General features: G+C 39.4%; 1 protein-coding gene across 1 annotated transcript in view; it reads right to left on the bottom strand.

Moving 5' to 3' along the window:
• The window catches only part of PIK3R4 (phosphoinositide-3-kinase, regulatory subunit 4), an 89,117-nt gene extending 72,387 nt beyond the window's left edge, over nt 1-16,730 (bottom strand). Inside the window, exons 1-3 of the mRNA XM_006846635.1 lie at nt 15,957-16,730; nt 8,052-8,185; nt 4,028-4,610 (exon numbers count right to left, since the gene is read on the bottom strand). Of these exons, the coding sequence (XP_006846698.1) occupies nt 4,028-4,610; nt 8,052-8,185; nt 15,957-16,689 (1,450 nt within the window). The 5' untranslated portion in view covers nt 16,690-16,730. The remainder of the gene's footprint in view (nt 1-4,027; nt 4,611-8,051; nt 8,186-15,956) is intronic.
• Between the last annotated feature and the right edge of the window lie 3,806 nt (nt 16,731-20,536).

The raw sequence follows: 20,536 nt of genomic DNA on the forward strand, positions 1-20,536 counted from the left end.
AAAAAAAAAAAAACAGCAGATCAAATTAGGCTTTTGAATCAAACCGTGACCCTGCTACATCCTACCTGGCTGCACAGCCATGATAAGTTTCTTGTTTCTTCAGACATTAACTCAGAAATCACATCTACCTTCAAGAGCCATTAACAAACTGAATCAACTATAGTTTGATTGTCTCACGAGTCAAACTACAGTTGTCATTCTCTTTCTGATAATCTTTTATTAAGGCAACTGTCTAACTCTCGTCAGCACTGTAAGCCTTCTAATTTTTACTGTCACATTGGCTGAGAATCAAAAAAGTAAAACTAAGAACGAAACAGCAGGATTCCACTCAGTAAGACACAGCTTCCGTCTTCATGCACAGGGGGTCTGAGGTAGCCCATGGTGTGATTGCTAAATCTGATCTTTGTTTATACTTTATTCTTCTTTCATTTTTATTAATTCTTGTTTCTTTTCCCTTCTTCCCTTCACACCTCTGTGCTTTTCAACATATGTCCATCACCAACCAAAAACGACTTTTCTGTTAGGAAATGGAACTGAACATAAAGCATAACTACAGTCTTATTTTATGAATCCTGAAGCTTACTTTTTCCTTACTTTTGAAATCTCAGAAATCAAGCTATAGCTCACAATAGTGAATTCTTCCAAATACAGTGATTCCTTTTACCTGTGGGTCCTACCCACCCCACCACCACAAAGACTCAACGTTACTCTTACCTCTAAATAACAAAGAAGTTAATGCTTCATAATGCCTGCTCACCCTACAGGTAGAGGAATTCTGGACCATTCCTCAATAAGCCAAAATTTCACTATTAACCTATCTTATAGTGGAGGAGTCTCTTACTTTCCTGGGCATCTCTATAATCTGACTATATTTATGCTTGTTTCCCCATGGAAGCCTGTAAACTATAGTATACTTGCAAGTCCACTTTACAGAAATTCAAACCTATACTAGCATTTTTCAGATTAAAAAAAAAAAGAATTTTGTAAAGCAAAGAAAGGTTTTCACATCAAACTTTCATAATTACTGACATATATGGCTTAATTATATTTGATCACACACATTCACCACCACTTGTCTGTCAGTTTGTCGTACTGTGGTGGCTTGTGAGTTGCTGGGGTTCTGAAAGCTAGGCCACCAGTTTTTTAACTACCAGCAGGGTCACCCATGGTGGACAGGTTTCTGATGAGCTTCCAGATGAAGACAAACTAGGAAGAAGGAGTGACAAACTACTTCCAAATATTTAGTCACTGAAAACCTTATGAATAGCAGAGAAACACTGTCAGATATAGTGCCGGAAAATGAGCCCCTCAGGTTGGAAGGCACTCAAAAGGCGACTGGGGAAGAGCTGCCTCCTCAAAGTAGAGTTCACTGTGATGACACGAATGGAGTAAAGTCCATGGGACCTTCATTTGTTGATGGGGCACAACTCAAAATGAAGAGAAACAGCTGTAAACATCCATTAATAATCGGAACATGGAATGTATGAAATATGAACTGGGAAAATTGGAAGTTGTCAAAAATGAACGCATAAACATCGATGTCTTAGGCATTAGTAAGCTAAAATGGACTGGTAGTGGCCATTTTGAATCCGATGACCACATGGTCTACTATACCAGGAATGACAAATTGAAGAGGAATGGTGCTGCATTTATCGTCATAAAGAACATATCCCGATCAGTCATGAAGTACAATGCTGTCTGTGATAGGATAATATCCATGTGCCTATAGGGAAGCCCAGTAATATCACTATTATTCAAATTTACGCACCAACCACAAGAGCCAGTGAGGATGAAATAGAAGAAGTCTACCAACTTCTTCAATCTGAAATAGACCAAACATGCAAACAAGAAGTATTGATCATTACTGGTGATTAGAATGCAAAGGTTGGGAGCAAAGAGGAATGAACTTCACTAGATGGAACACATAAAAATCAAATCGACTACATCTGTGGAAAGAGATGATGGAAAAGCTCCATATCATCAGTGAAAACAAGGCCAGGGGAAGACTGTGGAACAGACCATCAAGTACTCATATGCAAATTCAAACTGAAGCTGAAGAAAATGAAAACAAGTCCACTAGAGCCAAAATATGACCTTGAATGTATCCCACCTGAATAAAACAGCAATAATATAACATCTACTGATCAAGATTGCTAACAAGGATTAGCTGCAAAACCTTAGACCAACCATGAACAGCAGGTGCCCTGACAGCAAGGTTTTTCAATAAATCATAGCTATTACTATGCTAAGGCTATTCAACTGAATGCCACTATGATAATGAGCCAACTACACAATAAAACTTGAGTTATTTAACATAACAGAGTTAAGATTCAGTGAGTCCAATACAGTCATGAAATTCTGGTAAAGAAAAATAGCTTCTTTTTAATAACTGATAAACTTTTAATTTTATTTGATTTGGTTATTTATTTTTGCCAGGTAAATTATAAATATGCTGACTGATAGTTAGTTTGCATCTTAAGGAAACCCTGATTTTTCTAGGCCTGAAGTTTACACCTATGTTGTTGTTGTTGTTATGTGCCGTGGAGTAGATTCCGACTCATAGCGACCCTGTACAGGGTTTCCGAGGCTGTAAATCTTTATGGGAGCAGAAAGTCTCATCTTTCTCCGGCAGAACAGCTGATAGTTTCGAACTGCTTGTGGACTATGAGATTAGCAGCTCGATTTGTAAACACTATGCTACCAGAGCTCCTTGTTTACACCTATACAGCTACTAAAACCAAAATTCAAAAATTATATAAATATATATATATACTTATAAAACACAGATTTTATATGTGTCAATATATCAGGAGCTCTGGTAACGCAGTGGTTACGAATCGGGCTGCAAACCTTAAGGTCAGCGGTTCGAAACTACCAGCTGCTCCGCGGGAGAAAGATGAGGCTTTCTACTCCCATAAAGATTTACACCCTCGGAAACCCTGTACAGGGTCGCTATGGGTCGGAACTGACTCGACGGCACTTAACAATGACATATATATATATATATATTTATATATACTTATATATATATATACACACATATACTTATAAATATATATATATATATATGTACTTAAAAACATCCAACAATCACCACTTATTTTGTGAATGTGCATAGAGGTAAGGGAGTCCAAAGACCATTTTCCAAATGTATCACTAGAAATAATGTGAGCCAAATCATAAAATGAACTAGATTAACAAGTATCTATCTGAACGGCAATACTGTCACTGTGGTCATAGCATGCATTATTCACAAAACTTCAACATGGAATCCTTGATTTTATCAGCTTGTATCATAAATTATAAGATTATATAAAACTTTAGTAAGATCTATTATGCAGAAATCAGCACGTTTAAATTGATTTTGAGAGCTAACAGCATGCATCTCCATCACTTGCTTTTGAGTAAGAATTACAATAAAACACTCTGTGTGTTATGTAGCATGCCTACTTTATCACAAACAAAAACCATTTTAAACTGGAACTGGAAGAAAGCTCTGAAAATTCAGAAATTAGTGCATTAGGTTATCTCATCACCAAACTACCCAACAAAATTCACCTTTTCCAACAGCAACAGACTGTTATGTCCTAAAACTGATAACTTTATAAGCAACCTGACAACATAAGATCAAAAATCACATACTTATAAGCATTAATATTATTCAAAGCTAAATTTAATACTCCGATAAAAAAAAAAAAAATTCTGCCTTATTACTTTTTTTCACTTAATAATAATCCTCATCACTTAAAAAATGAGAGAACACACAAAGAAGTTGAGTCCTAGAAACAGATTATTTAAAAATATTATGAGAGGGCTTCAAAAAGTTCATGGGGAAAATCCCATTATCTTTGAATTCCAGTTTTCCATGAGCTTTTTGAAGCCCTTTGTATTTTTGCATGTATCCAAACAGTCCATGGACCAAAGTTCACACGTAAACACTCCTAAAGAAACCAGAGAAACAAAAACTATTCTAGTCACTAACTTTAAAAATAACTGAGTAGCTATTATGTGGACAATGAGCTCTTACCAGCATAGGCTAGTCTAACAATAGTAGCATCATCTTGGGCTAAGTGGGCTATGCCTGGAAGAATGTATTCCGGATAGATATTAATATCATTGCGAGGAACCTCTTTGACAAGAGCAAGAACTTTGGTCAGTGTCCTCAAGGCTTCAGCCCTCACTCTTGGAACAGAGTCATTGCTGAAATGCAAAAGATAGGGAGTAATACGGTCCAAAAGGATTTCTACACTTAATCTTGAGGCTAAATGGAGAATAAGTTCCAAGGCAGCAAGTTTGGAATCACAGTACTTAAGGGTCTGGAGGCAGGACGTTATAACAGACACCAAAATAACCAGGCCATTTTCCTTAGGTTCTCCCTCTGCTTTATCCGGTGGATCACGTCCACAGAGATTGTGAATAATATTGCCCAAATCCTTCCGTATAACCAGAATACGTTCATCTGCAGAAAGAAATGTTTCCTTGGCAAACTGGGCCATGTAGGGCTGAAGGAAAGTGTAAAATATTTCAGGGAAGGCATTGCCACGCTGTTGCTTTAAGTAATCTTCTGCCTCTAACCGTTTGTCTGGCTCACGGTGAATCATCTGAGTTACCTACACCAAGGGGAGAAAGAGAATACAAAATAAGATTTGAGAACAGCAGGTGAAATTTAACAAGGGCAATTTACACAAGATTTACAGAATTTTCTAGGTAATTCTGATAATTTTCAATCTCACCTTACATGTTATTTTCTGAACCTAAGCAAAATGTGACTTCAATGTCATCGTAGAAATCAACAGGAAATTGCATACTAACGAACTGCTGAAACACACAGAAAAGATTTGCCCAACAACTCATTGATTCTAAAATTTTAAAGTAATGGATCTTCCTCAGGAAAAACACACACACAATTTTTGCATATGGAATTCATACAATTTTTGGATGACTCTCAGAGTCCCTTAAATTCATCTATATATCCCAGAATTAACAGGTCTTAGTCTCGAGCCTATTGCCACAAATTCAAAGATTTAAGATTAGCTCCAGCTTATATAGTCAAAAGAGAAACTGATGGCTTAAAACTTTTCAAGCAGCATAAAAGAATATACTGTTGTTGTTGTTAAGTGCCGTAGAGTCGGTTCCGACCCATAGCGACCCTGTACAGGGTTTCCGAGGGTGTAAATCCTTACGGGAGTAGAAAGCCTCATCTTTCTCCCGCGGAGCGGCTGGTAGTTTCGAACCGCTGACCTTAAGGTTCGCAGCCCGATAAAAGAATATACTAAATCCTACAAAATGCTAGATATGGTTTAACTCAATTGAATATTAAGGAGCCTTGGTGGCATCGTGGTTAGTGTTCAGCGGCTAACTGAAAGATCAGTGATTCAAATCCACCAGCCACTCTGAAGCAGAAAGATGTGGGCAGTACCCTTCCATAAAGACTGTTGTTGCTGTTGTTGTTAAGTATCACTGAGTCAATTCTAACCCACAGCAACCCTGTATAGGGTTTCTGAGGCGCACCTGGTGAGCTTGAACTGCCAACCTTGCAATTCACAGCAACTTTGCAATCCAGCACATTAGCCCACAGCGCCACATGACCTTGGAAATCTTGGAAATCCAATGGGCAGTTGTACCCTGTCCTATGAATCAGAATCAACTCAATGGCAACGAACTTTTTTGGTTTGTTTTTCTGAACGTATCCTTTTTCTAGTATCAGAAAAAAACATTTTATTTCAATACATCAGAATCTAATATTATCTTTCATGAACCCTCATTATGCACCAGTCATTACTTAAATATGATAAAACATTATAAAAATAACTACTTATTTGACCTTTCGGTTTATATTGTAAATAAGAGTTCAACATTGAACTTGGAGAAATCAAACATACAAATAAATAAGCAAAGAATTAAAAGAATTACTTTCACATATGGATTAAACCTTAAAGGTTACTCAAATTCACTTCTTTCACAGTTGAGAATATGTGGCCCAAAGGACATGAAATTATATGTCAGTTTCACATGACAAATCTGTGGCATCCCCAATGATAGAACGTAAGCCAGTCAGTACACACGGAACAGAAACGAAACTGGCTTCCTCTGAAGAACCTTGCTTTTTGATAGCCATCATTTTAAAAGAATTCAAATATTTTTCCACCTTATTAAAAAATATTCGAAAATGTAATAACCTTTTTATATGACTGATTCACCACGACAAGCACTGGTTATTGTAATGACTTTAAAAAGATGCCCTCAAACTAAAATGTAGATAACGTGCCTTAGGCAGACATCTCACAGAATTCCTCTCATCCATTCTACAAAACTGATTTGTGAGTCTATGGATCCCCTTCTAGAACTGATCAGCTGAGAGACCTATACAAAGCTATTGCTTCCATATGAAATGGCCCCTACTCTGCTGTATTATATTCAAGTAGACATTTTTGTCTCTTTTAGAATTCCTATCTCCTTCATTTCCTCATGTCTAAGAGGTGGGAGGGGAGGGTGATATCTAAGTAGTAGTTGTTGTGTTGTGAAGTGCCGTTGAGTCGGTTCTGACCCACAGCGATCCTGTATAGGGTGTCCAAGGAGCAGCTGGTGCGCTTGAACTGCCAACCATGCAGTTCCAACGGCTTTACAGTCTGGTGCATTAACCCACAGCGCCACACCAGATAGGGTCTTATTTTATTTAACCTTTCCAATCCTCAAATGGTGGTGGTGGTTATGTGCCGTCGAGTCAGTTACGACTCACAGAGACCCTGTACAGGGTTTAAGAGGCTGTAAATCTTTAGGGGAGCAGAAAGCCTCATCTTTCTTCCATGGAACAGCTGGTAGTTTCGAACTAATAACCCAGGCTGCTAACCTCAGTTCATGGAAAAATTCCATTATATTTTCATTAAATTGTTCCATGAACTTTTTGAAGCCCCTTCATATATACATATTTACTTAAGATAAATATCACATTGCTCAGGCAATGTCTGACCACATGTATTATCCATGGATCTACCCCATATGGAGTCCTGGTGTGGCGTTGTGGGATAAAGCACCAGACTGCAAGGTAGGTTTGAACCACAAGGTTGATGGTTCATAAACCCTAAACAGGGTCACTATGAGTTGCAACTGACTCACAACAACCCTCATAAAGTCTATCATACTAAAATTTTGACGTACATACAATAGTTCAAAATTTAACAAATGGGCACAACTTTGTAATGCATATCAAAATATTATTGTTGTTACTACTACTACCTGGTGTGGCACTGTGGGCTAATGTGTCAGACTGCAAAGTCGTTTGAGCTGCAAGGTCAGTGGTTCAAGCTCACATGCTGCTCCTTGAAAACCCTATACAGGGTCACTATGGGTCAGAATCGACTGGACAGCCCTTAACAACAACAACAACTACTATATTATTAAGGAGCTCTGGTAGTGTAGTGGTTATGAGTTGAGCTGCTAACCTCAAGGCTAGCAGTTCGAAACTACCAGCCAATCAGGAGGAGAACGATGAGGCTTTCTGCTCCCATAAAGATTTACACCCTCAGAAGCCCTATGCAGGGTCACTGTGAGTCAGAATCAATTCCTCGGTACTCACTACCACCACATTATTATAGTAAAGATGTTTTAGTGTGTTTGGAAACATTTCTTTAATGTCTTTTAAGCATAACGGGTACACTACGTACTATACACTAAGACAAGCATTTGAGTAACTGACACTAGATATAAACCGTGTTTAACTCTTCAGACATACACACAAACTTAAAGACAGATTATTCACAATATGGTATAAATATGATGTACAAAATAGGATGTTCACAAAACATCAAATCACACAATGTCCTATTTCACAAAACGTATCATGGACATAAAGTGATACATGACTGGAATTAGGAAAGGAGAAAAAAACAGTAAATTTCTCCCCAACAAAATAATAAAATCAACAGTCTGTTTGTATTAGTTTATGGGACTTCACTGTTTTTTTCTAGACTCTTAACATTCTAGACAGCTAACGCAAAGTGTGAACATAACTCCATTAAACACTTTATGGCAAATATTTATAACATAATTACCAATTCTCTGATACTGCTATCTTCTATTTTATTTAACACTTGTTCAGGGAAAAAATGTCCATTTCTGTAAGCCAGAAGCTGAGAGAGATCAAATAGTGGTACACCTTCTGTGAAAAGCTCAGCTATCACACAACCTGGAAAATAGTACATAAAACTCTATTAGAAATGAAATGAAAGGCATCCTTTTCATTACCACAATATTAGGCATCCTTTTCAATATTATCACAAATTCAGAGAGTTCATAAATCTCATATTTCTAAAATCCAAAGTTAGTTGAGATAGTAGAGTTGGTGTAATATACAACTACAATCAAACAAGACAGGGAAATGCCTGCTGCCTAAATCATCAGTGTCTATGAGTGTAAAGTCAAAAGACACCATTCTGTTTCTCTCCCTGTTACAGCATACCAGGACTCCACACATACACAGTCACAAATAAGGTTTCCTTTAGAGCATGCACTTGTTCTTCAGTTACAATGGAATGAAATAAAACCCACTAACAGAAGAAAACTGGGGAAAGTCACAAATACATGGAAATTAAACAACACACTCCTGAATGTGTTTTGGGCCAAAGGGAAATCAGACCTACTTTGAAATAAATGAGAATAAAAACACAGCATACCAAAACACAAGCAACTAAAGCAGTGCTTGGAGGAAATTTATAACTACAAATAACTGTACAAAAAAATGAATGATCTTAAAACAATAACATAACCTTAACCCTAAAAAGCAAACAAACAAAATATAGCAAACTAAAACCAAACCAAATAGAAGGTAGGAAATAAAGAATAGAACAGATACTAATGAATACAGAATAGAAAAATAAAGAACAACAAAGCCAAAATTGAGTTCTTTGAAAAGATTAACAAAACTGACAAAACTCCTTTCCAACCTGAGTCTATCGCTATGGCGCCCGCAAAGAAGGGTGGCGAGAAGAAGAAGGGTCGTTCTGCCATCAACGAAGTGGTGACCAGAAAGTACACCATCAACATTCACAAGCGCATCCATGGAGTAGGCTTCAAGAAGCGTGCCCCTCAAGCACTGAAGGAGATTCGGAAATTTGCCATGAAGGAGATGGAAACACCAGACGTGCGCAGAGACACCAGGCTCAACAAAGCTGTCTGGGCCAAAGGAATCAGGAACGTCCCATACCGTATCCAGGTGCGATTGTCCAGAAAACGTAATGAGGATGAAGATTCACCAAACAAACTCTATACACTGGTGACCTATGTGCCTGTCACGACCTTCAAAAACCTACAGACAGTCAATGTGGATGAAAACTAATAGTTTATGATCAAATAAATGTATAAATCTGCAAAAAAAAAACAAACTTTTCCTATAAGAAAAAAAATAGAGACTCAAAATTACTAAAATCAGGAATGAAAAAGGAGACAGTACTACTAACTTTCTGAAATGAGGAAGATAATATGGAAAGACAACAAGTATATACCAATAAACTACATAATGCAAATGAAATGCCTAAAGAGATGCTACAACCAGCTCTGAAAAGCTGGAACAATCTAGCAGCTCTACACCACTGGTTATACCAGCTCCAGGCTGCCTGCCTCCCAGAATTCTTCTCCATAAAAGAAAAATCAACTCTATCCTGTTGTTTTGAGGAGCCATCGAGTTGGTTCCAACCCTGTACAGGGTTTCTGAGGAGCAACTGGTGAGCTTGAACCGCCCACCTTGCGGTTCAAACTGACCTTGAAGTCCAGTACATTAACCTACATCACCACACCAGGACTCCCAACTCTATTTTATTTAACCAAAATCCAAACCCACTTCTATCAAGTCAATTCCAACTCACAGAGACCCCCACACAGAGTTTCTGAGACTGTAAATATGGGAGTCATTCTCTCATGGAGGGGGCTGGTGGATTTGACCATGTGGTTAGCAGCCCAATGTTTATCCCAATATCCCAAAGCTCCTTCAGGACGCCTATTTCACTTAAATAAAAAAAGAAACAAACAAACAAAACTCCATAAACGTCGAGTAGATTCCAACTCAAAGTGACCCTATATGGGATTTCCGAAGCTATAAATCTTCACGAGCAGAAAGCCTCATCGTTCTCCCTCAGAGCCACTTGTGGGTTTGAACTGCTGACCTAGAGGTTTCCACCCCAACATGTAACCCACTACACCATCTTATTTAAGGATTTCTGTCACATGCAGGCACGCCTAATCCTATACTAATTTTCTGTTTCAGCATGATATTTTCTTTATGTGGACTTTGCTATATGTTGGATGTGCTCAGATCTAAGCAGGAGAGTGGATATAGCGAACCAGATTTCACTTTTATACAGTGTTCACAGCAGCTGCCATTTCACGTCAGCCTCCTACCAGTAAAATGTACCCAGCTCCTCATATAGCACAAGCGGAATGACTTCTATAAGCCTCAGAAGGAAACAGAAGGGTAACTGTGCCAGAGGGAAAAATCACCATGCTTTACTGAGACCCCTGGGTAGGCACCATGATGGAGAATATTTTGAAGCAATGCAACAAATCTGGGCATACAAGACATTAAAACCCTGTTGTGCAAAGCTGCTTCTGAAGGTTGAAGTTTGAGACCCATAACAGAGCAGAAAAAAATAAACAGCAGCTCTGAAAATTGCATGAGGAAAACACACAGATCAAACTTTTCTTTCTTTTCCTTTTGAAGCTTTGTGGGCTCTATATTGGGATCTGCTCCAGCAAAGGGGACATCAATTTACTCAGCAACCAGGGGGTGAGAAATATCCAGAAACTGCCCTGAACCTCACAACAGGAATTTGTACCAGGAGCACAGTTCTCTATCCCAGAGCAACCTGATGTCCACTCCTGAAGCTAGACAACAACAATGGTACTGAGAATCATAGCAAACACTGGACCTTTTTATTTACTGCTTCTGTTCCACTTTACTTCAGCGTCTCTTCGAAATAAAACATAGATGTAGAAGTCAAATAAATAAATAAAATGCTTAGAAAGACACAAACTACCAAAATCTGAATAGACATATTAGAGACTGAATTACTAAATGAAAACTCTCACAAAGAAAGCCCAGACAAAGATGGCTTTATAGGTGAATTCTACCAAATGTTGAAGAACTACCACCCAACCTTCACAAAGTCTTCCAAAAAAAACAGAAGAGAGAATAGATTCCAACTTATTCTAAGAGGCCAACATTTTCAAGATACCAAACCAGACAAAGATATCACAAGAAAACTAATGACGGCCAATAACCTTGAAGAATATAAATGCAAAAATCCTTAAGCATACACAGTGAATTCAAGACTACGTATCATGATCAAATCAGATTTATGCCAGAAGTTCCACATTAATAAATACATCATATTAACAGAAAGAAAACAAAAAAGAAACATGATCATCTTATTAACACTGAAAACACATTTGACAAATATCTAACACTTTCATAATAAAAACACGTAACTGATAAAAGAGCATCCACAAAATGTGGCACTGTAGGATAAGCACTGGACTGCTAACCACAAGGTCCTCAGTTCAAACCCACTAGTTACTCCTAGGAGAACCTGTGGTAACCAACAGGATGGCCCTTAGCAACAACAGCATCATCAGACTTAATGGTAAAAAGACTAAACGCTTTTCCCCCAAGATCAGAAACAAAAACAGCTTCTATTCATCATTATGCTGAAGGTTCTGCCCAGAACAATTAGGCAAGGAAAACAAAAAAGTGTCCAGTTAAAAAGAAGAAATAAAACAATCTCCATAAAGTCTTTCTAAGGAGCTCTGGTGTGTAGTGGCTATGAATCAGGCTGCTAATCTCAAGGTCAGCAGTTAGAAACTACTAGCAGTTCCAGGGGAGAAAAAGGAAGCTTTCTGATCCCATAAAGATTTACAGCCTCGGACACTTTATGCAGGGTCGCTATGAGTCGGAACTAACTCAGCGACACTTAACAACAACAACAATGCCAGACAGCATTGTCTTATACTTGGAAAATCTTAAGGAGTCCACAAAAAAAGATTTTAAAACACACACTACATTAATAAATGAATTCAGCAAGGGTGCAAGACTGTCAACTACATTTCTATTTACTAGTAATAAAATACTTAGGAACAAGTTTAACAATAGATATTCAATACTTTTATGCTGAAGACTACAAAAATACTGTTGAAAGAAATTACAAAAGATCTAAATAAATGGAATGGCATTGCATGTTCATAGTTTAGAAGACAATACTGTTAAAATTGCATTCTCCCACAAATTGCTTTATAATTTCAATGCAATTACTATCAAATGTACAGACATTGAAATGTGATGCTAAAATTTATGCATAAATCCAAGAGACTCAGAATAGCCAAAACAATCTTAAGGGGAAATAATGTAACAAAGTTGAAGGTTTCACACTTGAAGATTTCAAAATTACTACAAAGCAAAAGTAATCAAGACAGTATGGTACTTAAGGGCAGATTGATCAAAGGAACAGAAGTACAGAAATTTAACTGTCCTTTAACAAAGGTGCCAGGACAATTCAATGGAGAAAGAAAAGTCTTTCCAACATATAGTGCTGGGACTATTGTTGTGGTTATGTGCTGAGGAGTTGCTTCTGACTCATAGCAACCCTGTACAGGATTTCCGAGGCTATAAATCTTTACAGGAGCAGAAAGCCTCATCTTTCACCCGCGGAACAGCTGGTACTTTTGAATGGACTATTAGGTATACACACAAAAAAAGAATGAATTCCTACCTCACACTTGGCATCAGAGGAAAAGCACTCAACTTAAAAGCTGGTTTGATCCGCAATGTCAGCAGTTCAAACTCACCAGTCACTCCTTGGAAACCCTACACAGGGTCGCTCTGAGTCAGAACTGACTCTACAGCACTTCACAAAAACCACCTCACACTACACACAAAATTACTTTAAAAGGATCACAGACCTAATGTAACAGCTAAAACTGTAAAACTCTTAGAAGAAAACTTAGACAAACAAATGTTCATGATTTTGAAGAAGGCAAGGGTTTTAAGATATAACATCAAAAGCAAAAGCAACAAAAGAAAAAAATGAATGAGACCAGCAAATTTTTCAGTTTGTGCTTCAAAGAACACTATCAAGAAAGTGAAATAACAACATCCAGAATGAAAGAAATAACTGCAAATTGTATATTTGATAAGGATCTAGTATCCAGAGTATACAAAGAACTCTTACGACTTAATTATAAAGGAACCAAATTCACTGCGGGCAAATTTATTCCAAATCACAGCAACCCTACAGAACAGAGCAAAACTGCCCTACAGTGTTCCTAAGGCTGTAAGTCTTTATAAGTCTTTCCCCCACAGATTGGCTAGTGGAGTCAAGTGCCAACTCTGGGGTTAGCAACTAAGCAATTAAACACTGTGCCACCCGTGCTCCTTAATAAAAAAGGCAACCAACTGAAAAAAATAAAACATTTGAATGGACATTTCTCTACAGAACATACATATAAACAAAAAGCACATGACAAGATGCTCAACATCATTAATAATTATGCCAATGCACCTCAAATAACAATGAGATATTACTTTACATGCACTAAAACGGCTATAAAAATTTTGTAAAAAGACAGACAGATAAGATCAACTATGGGAGAAGTGGAGAAAATGGAGCCTTCACACACTATTAGTGGGAATGTAAAATGGTACAGCAACTTTGGAAAACAATTTGGCAATATCCTAAAATGCTGAACATACATACCATTCTTTCCCATTGTCACCAAGTCAACTCTGATTTGTAGCAACCACAAAAAAAAAACAAAGTACACCACTCGTTTGTCAAGTTTGCCATACTGTGGTGGCCTGTATGTTGCTGTGATGCTGGAAGCTGCGTCACCGGACGTCACTGGTATTTTAAATACCAGCAGGGTCTGCAGGATCAGCCCTACACCAGTAATCACAAGGTTGGTGATTCAAAGCCACCAACTGCTCCTTGGAAATCCTATTCAGGGTCGCTATGATTCAGAACCAATTCAATGACACATAACAACAACATATCAATATATCATGCTCAGAATTTCAAACCATTGTATAAGTTAATACTCTGCCTAAAACAGACTACTCCCACAAAAGTTGGTTCCCAATCATCTTTCACATCTGAGTCTAAATTCCATCCTTCCAATAAAGACGCCTTTCCTGACCCCATCTCCCTACCTGTTAAAGTCTGAATTGCATCCCAAAAAATATATATGCTATAAATCCTAACCCCCATACCTGTGGCAAGAAGCCTTGAAGGCAGTGATTTAAATGCCTTTTGAACCCACCAGGCAAGGAGCTCTGGTACCATAGTGGTTGCTAGTAGGGCTGTAAATTGCAAGGTCAGCATTTGGAAACTACCAGCGGTTCCACGGGGGAAAGATGAGGCGTTCTGCTTCCATAAAGATTTAGAGCTTTTGGAAACCCTATATAGGGTCGCTATGAGTCAGAACTGACTCCACGGTACATAACCAACCAACCAACGCCACCGCCACCACCACCACCACCACCAAGCGCTCAGTGAGAGAAAGATATGGCAACCGTTTCCATGACTCTTGTTGTTAAGTGCCATGGAGTCAGTTTCGACTCACAGGGACCCTGTACAGGGTTTCCAAGGAGTGGCTGATAGGTTTGAACTGCCAACCTTATGGTTAGTAGTTGTGCTCCAATGAATACAACCTTAGAAACCCTAAGGGCAATTCACTCTGCCCTATAGGGTCACTGTGAGTTGGAACTGACTAGAGGCAACTGGTTTGGTTTGATTTTCATACTAATGACTATAATCCTATTTGGGAATGGGTTTGGTTGTGAAAAGAGACCATTTCAATGTAGGGTGTGTTTTAAGCTATCACCTAAAAGTAGATTAGGACAGAAAAGTAAACAGAGTTGGGGAAGAGATTTACCAAGCCAGATGAAAATCTACCAGTAGCAAAAGTTCAAAAAGGACAAGAACAGAAAGAGAAAGCCTTCCAGTGTTAGGTCACTGAGAGAGATCTGACTCACAGCAACCCTGTATAGGGTTTCCAAGGAGTGGTTGCACCCTAGAGCCAGCAAAAAAAAACAAAAAAAAAAAAAACCCCACCTACTTATGTTATATTTCTGTTAAGAAGGAGCTCTGGTAGCACAATAGCAAAGGTGCCTGGCTACTAAGGCTACTGACGAGAAAAGGTCAGCAGTTCAAACCCACCAGGGATTCCATCCAAAAACAGAAAAATGTGGCAGTCTGCTTCTATAAAGATTACAGCCTTGGAACACTAATGGGGTGGTTCCCGTGTATACTCCAGGGTCACTATGAGTCAGAATTGACTTCACAGCAATGGGTTTAGAGAACTAAGGTATTACCCATCTCCACTACCTAAGCTAACTTAGCTATCTATGTGTTTCTACAACAACACTCAAAAATATTTATCACCTTTGCAACAAGCCATGCTATACTGACATTTACTTATTCAACAACTATCTTCACATTACAGTGTGCTACGTTGTTATTGTTAAGTGCCACTGAGTCGATTCCAACTCACAGTGATCCTGCATAGGGTATCCAGCGGCTGGTGAGTTCAAACCCCCAACCTTGTAGTTCAAACTGGTCTTGTGGGCCAGCACTTTATCCCACAGTGCCACACCAGGAATCTACATTAAAGTATAAACTCGTTGAAAAAGGGGGCATATATAATCCATCATGTCCCCAGTACCTGTTACCAATGCCTGACACAGAAGCATTCAAATATTTCTTGAATGTTTATAACGTATGACCTGCTCTTTGCATTTTCTAGACACTTAAGTACACTGAATGAATGAATATCTATCTAAAACAGTAAGAGGACAAGCCAAGAAATTAATATTTTAACATCCAGAAACTTAAAAAAAAAAAAAAAAGGTTTCCACATTCAACAGTTAAAATATGTACACATCTCTCTTTAGCAAAATTAACCATCTCAACTACCTGCTGAAAAGATGTCCATTGCTCTTTTCAATTCTCCTCTGGTTCTCTGATTACTATTTAAGTCTACAAGTGGAGTTGAAGGGTCTCTCATGTATTCCAACTCAGTGGCAAACACTGCACCATCAACAAAACGTTCAGGAGCAATATAGCACGTTCTCCTGCGTGATGTGTCAAAGAAATAGTTGAAATCTGCTGGGTTGTCCTCTGGAAGATAAGTGGGTTTAAAGCTAGCAAAATCAGTTAAAAGAACCCAATTCCAACTGGTGACCATCACATTCTCAGTCTTGATGTCCCCATGACGCACTCCAGATTTATGTGCTTGGTCCACAGCTGTCAAGACCTGGAAAGCAATCCAGCGCTTCTCAATGTTATTTAAGAATGGACGTGTACTGATGCGATCGTAGAGGTTGTCTCGCACATACTGCCTAAAGAGCATGGCTGCTTTCTCAGATGCTTTTTCGGCTGCTTTCTGGAAGGGAAGACAGTTCTGTGCAGAATTAAGCCTGATTTTCAGTTCCTCCAGCTCTTGTTTATAGCTGGTTAAAGGCAATGTGGGATCCTGAATTGCAAAGACCTTCACAACCACTAGGCCTTCTCTGTGCTTCGCTCGAGCAACTTTAAAAAACCGAGTACTTCCCAAGCTCTTATCATATTCAAAGTCATGGATGTCTGAAAAATAACTCTCCACTGAAAGGATCTGGGAAGGAGCAATACCAGCCAGCTGATTCCCCATAACGGCAAGCACCTCTATCTGGGTAAGTTAGGATACCACACCTACAAAAAAAGAAAAGAAAGAAAGGCAACAGCAGCAATGAAACACTACTATCTGGTCTCTTCCAAAGAGATATATACACACACATATTTCTTTTCTACTCTGTAGCCTTTTGACACACATTTATCCTAAAAAGCTCTTATTTTATATTGTTCTTCTCCAGAAGCTATATTTCAATAAGTCTCTTGAACATTAGAATGTGTACTTTAATATTCAAATTTACAAAAGTAATGAGCCTTTTCTATGTATTCAGTATTGTGCTTGGGACTCTGAGGGTCACAACAGTACTATATGACCCAGTCCTTGTCCAAGAAGAATGTGCAGTTCTCTTGGCGAGGATATAACGCAAGCCAAACCAAGCCCACTGATATGGATTTGATTCCGACTCACTGACTCAGACACATTAGAAACGTAGTTGGTTCAGAATTAACTAATATAAATAGGTCAATGAACTTCTGCAACGGTCTAATATTCAAAAAACTGTGTCCCCTGGGCCCTTTGCAGCTCAACTCCAGGGTGCAGTCACACAGTTAACAGACAGCTCAAACTTCTTTGATTTGCAACAATTACAGTTAAAAAAAAAAAAAAAAAATCCTACTAGCGCTATTTAAGAAAAACCAGAATACACATTTGCCAAACACAAGTTCTGCTACCTCAGGTTTTGCAGGAAATAAAAGCCACACAAACACATGGCAGTGCGCATATATAAATATTTACCCTGGGTCTCTGGAAAGTATTAAAAATCGCTCACTAGTTCACACTGAGATCATGACAGGCCACTTCGGAAAACGGGTGGGGAAGTGTGTCAGCAGCCAGGAGAGCCGTCTCTATGAAGGGGTCCTCCTTCAATGGCAGGAGCAGGGATGTTGAAGGTCAGGGAACCGCAGTTAAGTCTCTATCTCCTGGGACCCCGGTGGCCCGCGGGAAGTGGGAGAAGTCTCGAAAGACTCTGGGGGCCTTAATAGGGACCAAGCCACGCTGAAGAGACTCCACTGATACGCAGAGAGCTGTCCCGCCAGCCCCGACTCCGGGCCTCGCCTTCCTCGCGCTCGGTGCCCAAGCTCGATCCTTAGACCCTTCGGAGCCAGTCTTGAGGTCCACACCACCCAGTGCGGAGGTGGAACCCCTGAGAGAGGGGAGGTCGCCAGTACAGAAGAAAAACCACTTCCTTAGCAGTTGCAGCTGCAGTAGCCGACAGCGAACTCCCGGGAAAGCTACCGGCTCTGACCTCACTTCCGGTAGAGGAGCGGAAATGACAAAAGAGGTAAGCTTGAGGAAGAGCTCCGGCGGCGACCTGGTTGCTATGAAACGAAAAAGCTCAGGAAGCTTAGCAGAGGGAGACTGGTGAGAGAAAATTAGACGTTCTGACAACAATCTATGGCTGATTCTAGTTCTGACAACAATCTATGGCTGATTCTACTCTTCTACTTTCATTCCCACAACTCTGCGCAGACACTCCTTCACCCCCAGTACACTCGAACAGAGTTCTTTAAGAGAACTTACAGGCATATTTAGGAAAATTAACATAGCCAAGCTAAATTTTTTAAAACAGTATTATTGGACTCCCGGTGTGGGCGCTGTATGATCAGCACTGGACTGTGAACTACAAGGTCGGCAGTTCAAGCCCACCAGCTGCTCCTCGGAAACCCTATATAGGGTAGCTGAGTCGAACGGACTCAACAGTACTTAACAACAATAACAATAATATTTAAATATAATTTACAAAGCAGAACGTTCACCTGTATAAATTGTACAAATCAGAGATTTGATGTATTGTTACAGAGCTGTGCAATCATCCCCATAATTTAATTTTAGAACATTTTAATAGTTTTAACCATTAGCAACCAATTCTCTGTCATGCCCTGTCCCCCTTTCCCACCCTGTTGTTGTTAAGTACCGTGAGTCAGTTCCAACCCATGTTGTTGTTGTTGTGAAGTGCCGTCGAGTCGGTTCCAACCCATAGCAACCCCGTAAAGGTTTTCCGAGGAGCGGCTGGTCAGTTTGAACCGCCGACCTTGAAGTTCAAATTGACTTTGCAGTCCAGCACATTAACCCATAGTGCCATACCAGGACTCCTTTCCCACCCTAGGGAATTATTAATCTATTTTATGTTTCTGTAAAACCAAAAACAAGTACGAACAAACCCACCACCATCAAGCTGATTTCTCCTCAGAGTGACCAAGGAGCAGATAGTCTCATCTTTCTCCCATGGAGTGACTGGTGTGTTTGAACCATCAACCTTTAGGTTAGCAACTTATCTCACCAAGCCACCAGGCCTTTCCTTTTCTGAACATTTCACTTATGTTGTATAATATGTGGTCTTTTGCAACTGATTGCTTTAACTTAGTAAAATGTTTTTGTGGTTTCTTCATGTTGTTGTTGTTGTTGTTGTTGTTGTCAGGTGCCATCGAGTCGGAACCGACTCATAGCGACCCCATGCACAGCAGAACAAAACAATGTCCCATCCTGGGCCAACCTCAATACCGCTGCCACACTTGAGTCCATCAATGATGCCACCTGGCCAATCCATCTTGTTAGAGGTCTTCCTCTTTTTCTCTGACCCTCCACCTTACCCAGCATGACATCCTTCTCCAGCGACTGTTCTCTCCGGACAATATGTCCAAAGTAGGAGAGACGAACCTTAGCCATCTTGGCCTCCAAGGAGCACTCTGGTTGTACTTCTTCCAAAACAGATCTATTGGTTCTTTTGGCAGTCCGTGGCACTTTCAGTATTCTCCTCCAACACCACAGCCTATTTTAGAACTTCTTTTCTTTTTATTGCCAAATAGTATTCCATTGTACAGATATAACACATTTTGTTCCATTAGTAATGCACATTTAGGTTGTTCCTATTTTTTACTACTGTAAAAATGCTTCTGTAAGCATTGGTGTATCTGTCTGTGGACATCTATTCATTTTTCTTGTGTGTAAACCTAGGAATGGAATTGCTGAGTCAACGGTTAACTTGGTGGTGCATTGGGATGTTGTTAGTTGATGGTTTGAATTCACCAATCACTCTGCTAGAGGAAGATGGGCTAGAGGAAGATGGGCTCTGCAAAGATTTATAGCTTAAGAAACACAATGGAAAAGTTCTACTCTGTCCTCTAGGGTTTTTAGGAATTGAAATTAAATTGATGGTAGTGGGTTTGGGCTTTTGGGGGGTATGATAACTCTGTTTAATATTCTGAAAACTGCTGAACTATTTCCCAAAGTAGGATAAAGCACTGAACCACAAGGTCGGTTTGAACCACGAGGTCAGTGATTCAAACTCACCAGCCACTCCTTGGAAACCCCATACAGGATTGCTATAAATCAGAAACGATGCAATGGCACAACCAAGAACAGCCAGCATTATATAAGGATCACAATCTCCACATCGTCATTAAGATTTGTTTTTACTTATTATTTTTCTCATTTTTGTGGGTGTGTAGTAGTTTTGATTTGTATTTCCTTGGTGTGGTGCTATGGGTTAATGCACCAGACTGCAAAGCTGTTTGAACTGCAAGGTCGGTTCAAGCTCACCAGCTGCTCCTCAGAAGCCATATACAGGGTAGCTATGGGTCAGAATCTACTCGACGGTACTTAACAACAACGACTAATAAATAACTAAAGCACTGGGCTGAACAGTAAGTTTGAACCACAGGGTCAGCAGTTGAATCTCACCAGCTATTCCTCTGAAACCCTACAGGGTCGCTATGAATAAAAACTAACTTAATGACATTTACCAACAATGGTTAATGAGGACTACTGGTGTGATGCTGTAGGATCAGCACTGTACTGAGAACCACAAGATCAGCAGTTCAAACCT

Source organism: Chrysochloris asiatica, unplaced genomic scaffold (assembly GCF_000296735.1).
Source record: "Chrysochloris asiatica unplaced genomic scaffold, ChrAsi1.0 scaffold00028, whole genome shotgun sequence".
Taxonomy (NCBI): domain Eukaryota; kingdom Metazoa; phylum Chordata; class Mammalia; order Afrosoricida; family Chrysochloridae; genus Chrysochloris; species Chrysochloris asiatica.